The following is a 7731-nucleotide window of genomic DNA, read 5'->3' as shown; positions in this document are numbered from 1 at the left end:
TGAAACTGCCTCCCATCATTGTAAACCAGTCTAGTAAGCTTCCCCCTACGTTATCGATTAGGTTTAAGTCCGGGGATAGCGCAGGCCACGGTAGAACAGCAAAATCTTGGTCGTCAAACCACGTCTTCGTATGGTCGATTTATAGATGGAGCAGTTATCTTGCTGAAAGAAGCATGCTCGTGGATGATTCTGGGCTATAAACGGTAGTAGATGCGATTCCAGTGTCTGTACGTATTTGACGCTGTTTTGCTTGCCAGTAAGTATGGCTAACTTTGCTTTCCCACGCGATGAAAATGCCCCCCATACCATCACAGAACCACCTCCAGAGTGATGCTTCGAATAGACTTGTTCTTCCGTCCGTAGGTCGTGCCAGTAATACTGAAACCCGTCAGGTCCATCCAGATTAAACTTCTTTTCATCACTAAACACGACACCTTCATGTTTCCGTCCATCTTGCTCGCGGCATCGCCCACTCCACAATGTTGTGTGCTTTTGAAAGCGGCGGTTTATGCTGCCGCTTCTTATGCTTCAGTGTAGAGTTAGCGTGAAGAATCCCCCTACCCCGCCTTGGCTTTATGGGCAAGTCAAGCTTCTTTTGCAGCTGTATGGAGCTGTATTTACCCGTGTGAGCGGTTCGCAGTAGACGACGTGAAGCTTGAGGTGCCCGTTTAGGAGTCCTTCCTGAGCGTCGTATCGAGTTGTATTCCACAGGGTTGCGTAAGAATTGGTATACACCAGTTTTAGAACGGTTTAAGCGCTTAGCGATGTCTTGGAGGCCCCATCCATTGTCCCGAAGAGCCAGCATTTGGCTCTGCTCATGGTCCGAGAATGTATTGCCCCGTCGCATGGCCACACGTGCTCGTATAACTTGCCAATGCCTTGCCTAACCCAACTATATTTATACATAACACAGATATAAAACAAACGCCAAACCCACGCTCTAGTGCCTTAAAAAAAAACGCATTGTACGCCTTCATCTGTATACATTTTGCCGGGCTGGTTTGACGATATTTTCTGTAGCTTGGCGAGTACGGCTCCGATTGAAGAATGGCGACCACCATTCAATTCCAAATGCTAAGCAGCGTTGATTGGCCTATTTTCAGTCCAATCCGAACTCTCTATTCGACGAAAAGCAAAAAAAAATGTACCGTTTGTATAATTATTGCCCGCACTGTACGCACTCTCATGAGTCTATTCGATGCCCTTTTATGTGCATAATGTATTTTTAATATCATATTTTCTGTTCGTTTTAAAACGCATAACCACGAAATCATCTGACTAAAAACGTTTTTTTCACGTTAGTTTTTTATACTCTTCGAAGTGTACCAGCAACATCACGCATGTATTGCTGTTGAACATGACAACCCCAGAGATGCGAGCGAATTTCTTCGACTTCAAAACGACGGGGCAAAATCAAAATTTTCCGTTTAGCAATTTGTTTTCGCTTGAAAACCAAACATGCCAGCGACACTTTTTACTCCACGATTCGACATCGCAATACGTAAAATGCGAAGGAGTAAATTCTCAAGCTGACGGATTAAAAAGTAATAAATAAAAAGCAAAAAAAAAGAAAGTGTCAAGTGGTTGGCAAAACCTGTTTAATCTTACCCGTAGGTTTGTATTACCGTCTATCTAACTCAAAACTCTGCCTTTTCTCGCTTGGTCAGCTCTTCACCCAGTGTACGCCGTTGTTAAAATGCCCACTGTGACGAAAGGAAAATCAGTGGAGTGAATGAAGCCCAGAACAGCACGTCAAGATATCCCCAACCGGTGACCCGTCCGCGTGCACGTCGAGAGGTAGGTTGCGGATCACTACGGAAGAAGAGCACCATCCAGATCGAGAACATGACCACGAAAGCTAAGATCGGGTACAACACCATAGGCGGTGGTGGCTGCGTGAACAGCACCCCATTAGCCGAGAACTTGACCCACACCAACACCTCAAACGTAGCGATCGACAAAATCATCCACGAATTCTGACCCAAACGCCAACATTCGGGATTGGTAATGAACTCGTAATACTGCGATAATAACAAATTAGGTAAAAAAAAATCATTTCCATAAAAAAATAAAAATAAGAATCTTACCTCAGCAGCAGCGGGAATTCCAAGTAGGAACACGAGAAGTAGACGATATGAGTTGAAATTGCTCTCCTTCGGGATGCTAAGCGTAGTTAGCATGAAGAAGGCGTTCAGCTCCGTAAGCAGACATATCACTATAGCAAAAAAGATTTCTGCGAAGCGCTTGAAGCTGGAGAAGACTTCCCAGTGATACTGTTCCCAACTGAAAGGCGTGAACTGGTTAAGTGCCAAGCGGAAGTATCCCATCTTCTTGCCTCGACGACCGGACCAATCGTACACCTTTGATTCCAGCAGCCACAGCGTCACACGACCAAGACACATCCCCAGCATGTTGGCACCTAGCAAGTCCAGGAGAAGAGAGTCCCACCAACACTCCTGGAAGTCCGGGATGACGAATTGCAGTGCGAGTTCCAAGATTTCAAAGGCGATACTAAGCACCCAGCAGAGTCGCCAGTCACGGAACATACACATCTTGCCCCACCAGCCCGTAACATGCGCTAGAAACCAGATACTCGTGACTCCGCGCGTCAGGGACTAATAAAATCCACATCACCGTTAGCTATGACTTATTAAAACCCAAATATTCTACGCACCTCTGGGTTAATTTCGCACTGCAGCTGCGCTGGGATTGTTGTTTTGGGACGACTACCGACTTCGGGGAACAAGTACTGCATTCCTGTCATAGCGCTCTTTCGGTTCTGTACGAGCATGGCGGCCAGCAGCAGTAAATACACGACTGAGCAGCCATGTACTACACGCCATACGCCTGGATGGGGGCGCATCATGAGTCCGTCCCTTGTTTGTAGGAAGCAGTAGACCAGGAAGATCAAAATGGCGGCAAACAACGCGTTGCGCACGTTCTGCACGGGATCCTGCGAGTCATGAGTAAACGAATAGTACGAGAAACCCGCTACTACGAGGAGAAGCACGAAGATCTGGCGCGGCTGCTCCGGGAACAACAACAATCCCTCCACTTCACTGCCGTGCGTGGCGCGGAAAGTGTTGTACGACCAGCTCTCGGGTCGCGGACTCGAGCGCTGCGAGCCTGGGGAGGTACTAACTGGCCCGTCGACTACGTCCTGCGTGTCCAACGCGGACATGTTCTTGCCCTTACGCTGGCGTAGGGAGCTCATCACCGCTCGATTAGCGCGGATCGGATTGTCGCTTGGCAGCTTTGTATGACATGCCGCATAGAAGCGTTTAATCAGAGTAAAACCGAATTTGATTGGGTGAAAAATAATGTTGAAATGAAACTATGGTATTGGTGAAAAAGAGAGTATTAGCAGCTTTTTTCCACCAATCGTATCGATTCAAAACTCTTGTTGAAGTGAAAAGGAAACTTGATGCTCGAAGAATTCAATGACACGCGATTTATTACAGAACGACATGAGTTTGCTGCTAGAGTTCTTCAAGCTCTAGCTTCCCTTAAAGCAATTTGATGGGCACCACTGGTGCGTTGGTTGACATAGACTGCCGACATTACGCAGACGGCGACTCGCTCTTCATCGAGACTTCATCATTGCCCTCGTTAGCATCACTGCATTCTTGGACGAGGGTGGCATCCATAGGAGTGTCCTCCATAGCAACTTCCACGGAATCAGTGACCAAGGCCTCCTTAACGGGCTTGCTCTCGCTTGTATCCTGACTGGATTTGCCCTCATCAGACTTGCCCTCGCTGGGAACGCCACCATCGTTAGACTCACGAGGCTCATCCTTAATTTGGGCGTCCACCTCTACGCCGTCCACTCTGACATTGTCTTCGCTAGATTCCACAGAGCCCTTGGCGGTCTCTTGGCCGACTTTCTTGGACCTTTTGGACTTGGATTTGGTAGTTCCCCGTGGACTGCACAACGTCAGCAGATCGTATGCAGCCTGCAGTGATTCTCCGTCCAGCCTCACGGGTTCACTGTCCGAGTCGGAGTCTTTGGATGCAGGATCGCTGTCGCTGCTGTGACCTCTGCCAGAATAGCGTTTGAGCTTGGACAGGTTTAAATAAATGATAGGAAACACCTTCTGCTTCTTCGCTCTGGGAGTTGACGATGGAGAGCGGCCCCTAGCTGGACTTGGTGGTGACGATACCGAGTCGTCATCGTCATCACATTCCCGTCGCATGGTCAAGTTGCGAGTACTCGATAGCGTGAGGAACGAGGGCTTCCTCATGCGTGCCTCGGTCCACATTGCTTTGGTGAGTCTTTGGAGCTCTGCAACCCGACTTGCCGCCTCGACCGAGTCCCAGAGAGATTTTTTACGTAGTTTAAACTTCTTTTGACCATAGTTCTTGGGCACCTGCTTGCCGTCAATAGTACCAGCGCAGAGCTTCTTGGACACCCGCATGGGGTCACATTGTAGCTGCACGGCCAAGTAGCCACGCAGTCGGATACCTGTGTAGATTGGAAGGTATCCTTCTTCAAAGGCCTCGATCAAGAGACGAGCAAGTCTCTCCTCGGTGCTGGTCCATTGACCCTTCCGAAGGAAATCGCTACTGGCCTTGCGTTTGGTGGCCGTGGGGGTTATGAACGACGTCAGCTCGTCATCTACGTCCAGTCTTTTCCTCTTACCCGTGGCGCGTATAGGTGACGGCGACGGTGTATCCTGGGTAGGATTCTGCTTCTCCTTTTCCAGCTTCGACTTGGGCGGGTCGTTAGTGGGAGTTGAAGGGCTCGCTGGGGCCTCCGTAAGGCATGAGGAAGTGTCAGAGACTTTGTCAATCTTAGAAGAATTACTGGAGGGCGATGGGAGGATCGTGACGGTCGAATTCGCCTTGGGTTTGGACACCGGCATTGGTTCCGGCACTGGTTGTTGCAGTTCGTCTGATGGATAATTGTAGAGCGAGGACGCCGATGCCGTGAAGCACAGCGAGCTCAGTGCGTCCATGATGCACAGAGACGATGGAGGAGACCTGCGAGACGCTGGGGAACACGCACCAGCGCGTCTGTAGACGGCGAGGAGCTGTTGGCGCGAGACGTCGAGGGGGGAATGAGGAAGTGGAACTTCGAAGTCCCTGTAAACCTCTTGCCTTGCGTGTTGCCTGCAGGAACGCATGTGGATGCTGACGAGTTACATATGAAAAGAGACGTCTGTAGTTGTATTTACTGTAAAACCTAATAGAATCGAGGAGATATTGCCTTGACACAGCAACTTTCAGCACCATCACTCTTGATCTCAACTTCATTGTCCTCTCGTTAAGAATTTTGTCATGCAATAACTGCCATATATCATAACATGGAGTCATTAATGTAAGCATAACTATTAGAAAGTGGTGTTTATGGCTACACCTTCGACCTTAAAATAAGTGTATAACTAAAGATAGATGCCCAATTCATCGTACCTAGGCATCGGTACCGAGTACCAGCGAGCCATTCAAACTGTACCAATCCTGGACAACACTGACAAAGAACTAGCTCGGACGTTATGACGGACAAGGCTGTCGGCGCTGCGGGCTCCCCCACCTCGGCAGCGTCCTTCGCGCCCCCTGTCATGCGTGACCCAGCTCCGCAAGTGTCCTCTGAAGCTGTGGACGTCTCGACAACGCCTGCTGTTGCGCCCAGACAACAGCAATCGCCCAAATCTGCCAGCGGGTCCGGATCCCGTAAACGTGTCTTCACTTTTCAGAAACGGTGGCTGCATTCGCTCCCGATCGTCGAGCGCTCGCTGCCCGAAACGGAGATGGACGGGCGAGTGCTGAAGGCAGTGCGCACGGCTGGTGGAGCCTCGGCGGCCGCTGCAGTGACAGCAGCAGCAGCTGCAGGCGCTGACAACCAGAAGGACGTGATCGTCTGCATGCTATGCGACGACCCTGCATCCAAGCGGGAGCTGACCAAGGTGTGGAGCCGTCTCAACTGCCGTCGTGGACGTATAGAGAATCACTTATTAAGCAAGCACCCGGAGTTCATGCGGTTGCTTAAGCACAAGCGCGAAGCGGAAGGAGATCTAGCCGTGCAAATATTTCTGCAAAACCTTCGGGAAGGCCGTTGTAATGCACGTACCGAGGTCAACAATGGGTTGTACAGCCAACTGACAATTGGTGCTGCTGCGCGCTCAAGTCCTGTTGCGGCTGGTACGACAACGGACAGCGTTGAGCTTCAGAAACGTGCTCTTGGCGAGTACATGAACGTGCGCGACGAGTTAGAGAGCAGCCGAAAGCGTGCAAAACTCTCTGGTTCTCCTGCAAACGCGAAGGATACTGCTGTGATGGCTGCATCGGCGTATTCTGCGGGAGGTATGCTGATACGCTCAAATGGTACAGAAGCTGGTGTGGACGGTTTGGCTTCCAGTGTGCTGTACCAAGATGCAATGTCTGCGCAGTGGCAAACAGTGTTTTTCAACAAATTGGTGCGTGCTCGCAGTGAACCAAGACTTACCCAAACGAATCACTAATGCTTGTCTTGCTGTCGTTATGGTATGATAGGTTGTGGTCACCGGCGGAGACAACAAGGCCATGACGTCAGTAGCGACACAGCTCTGGCTGTTAGGTGCGAACGTGCTGCTCACTTTCAGGTAACTATTTTCTGTTGCTTGGCGCTTGCTGCTTTGGCTCACAATTGATGGCACAGCAACATGTCAGCTTTGGACGAATTCAACACAAAGCATATAGGTCGTTTCCCAGACCCTTCCGAAGGCGAGGAAAGCCCGCGCGGTGTAATGCTGCCCGTGCTAGGGTCATTCCGGACACAGAAAAGCATTGCCGAGTGGTGTGGCTCCATTGCTACCAAGTACCAGCGCGTGGATTTCCTGATTAATTACGCTGGATCCGAGGTAGTGGAGGCTTTGAACGCAGGAGAAAAGCCTCGAGACCCAAGCGAAGAACCCGGCATAATCGCCTCTAGCCCGTACGAATACCTGGTAATCTTGTATTTAACGCCAAACAAACTGACGAAGGAATGCGTGTGGTTTATTGCTGTAGGGCCCTCATCGAAGCTCTAAGTGAGTCAATGTCGTCGACTTGCTTCCCAGATCCTGCAGCAAGCGAAAGCGGCTGGCTAAGTCCCAGCACTGGGACCATCGTGAACATTGCGTCCGCCTTGGATGATGCTGCCGTGGAGCCGTTGATCAAATCTTTAGCTGCCAAGCTTCAGCCACGCAACGTGCAGGTGAATTGCGTGTTGCTGCCGCCGCAGTCTGACGCTACAGACGTCGAGATTCCCCATGACACAGCTACACTGTCGCACACGATTTTGTTCCTGCTGTCGCCATCGAGTCGACTATTGTCAGGCAGCGTACTGCGAGTTCAAAAGGACAAGACGGCGTCAGAGAGGAGAGCAGACGTGCCGTCCGCTGCTGAAGCTGCTGATGTGATCAACTCCCATTCAATTTAAGAAGACCGGCCGGTCTCTAGTGCTGTCTATCTATCCAACATTTCCTTGACGTCTTCGGTCGCCAGCTCATTCACGGACCACGTTGCCTTTGATGCGTATCATGATCCTGTTAACCACGTACCAAAAGTATGGTACACTCCGTTGGCAGAGACATGGCTCGTTTGCGTCATCGAGATTCTCCGAAACGGCCAGGCCGACGAGCGCTACGAATAGCAGGCTGCTAGCCAGCAGTGCTCACCACCTCCAGGCATTGCCGCTCGATCTACTACATACCGACGTATTAGTCTCTATTCTGTTCATCTGTACATGCTTGTTGCGTCGTCATCCGCGCTCTA

General features: G+C 50.4%; 3 protein-coding genes across 3 annotated transcripts; 1 reads left to right on the top strand and 2 right to left on the bottom strand.

The window, feature by feature from the left end:
• Nucleotides 1-1571: 1571 nt before the first annotated feature.
• On the bottom strand, nucleotides 1572-3286 carry PPTG_08616 (hypothetical protein). The gene is made up of 3 exons (XM_008902738.1): nucleotides 2675-3286; nucleotides 2088-2615; nucleotides 1572-2021 (listed from the first exon to the last, which is right to left on the bottom strand). Exons 1-3 carry the CDS (start codon nucleotides 3212-3214, stop codon nucleotides 1692-1694), a joined length of 1398 nt encoding a protein of 465 aa, XP_008900986.1. The 5' UTR covers nucleotides 3215-3286; the 3' UTR covers nucleotides 1572-1691.
• Nucleotides 3287-3428: 142 nt separating this feature from the next.
• PPTG_08615 (hypothetical protein) lies at nucleotides 3429-5114 on the bottom strand. Its single transcript, XM_008902737.1, has one exon. It carries the CDS (start codon nucleotides 4953-4955, stop codon nucleotides 3561-3563), a length of 1395 nt encoding a protein of 464 aa, XP_008900985.1. The 5' UTR covers nucleotides 4956-5114; the 3' UTR covers nucleotides 3429-3560.
• A 378-nt stretch (nucleotides 5115-5492) lies between these two features.
• On the top strand, nucleotides 5493-7396 carry PPTG_08614 (hypothetical protein; the record flags this gene model as incomplete). The annotated part of the gene is made up of 4 exons (XM_008902736.1): nucleotides 5493-6413; nucleotides 6490-6578; nucleotides 6635-6910; nucleotides 6985-7396. 4 exons carry the CDS (start codon nucleotides 5493-5495, stop codon nucleotides 7394-7396), a joined length of 1698 nt encoding a protein of 565 aa, XP_008900984.1.
• Nucleotides 7397-7731: the final 335 nt, after the last annotated feature.

This window comes from Phytophthora parasitica (genome assembly GCF_000247585.1).
Source record: "Phytophthora parasitica INRA-310 unplaced genomic scaffold supercont2.14, whole genome shotgun sequence".
NCBI lineage: Eukaryota > Oomycota > Peronosporomycetes > Peronosporales > Peronosporaceae > Phytophthora > Phytophthora nicotianae.
Note: the sequence above shows the minus strand (reverse complement) of the source record. Positions and strands in the feature narration are given on the sequence as shown.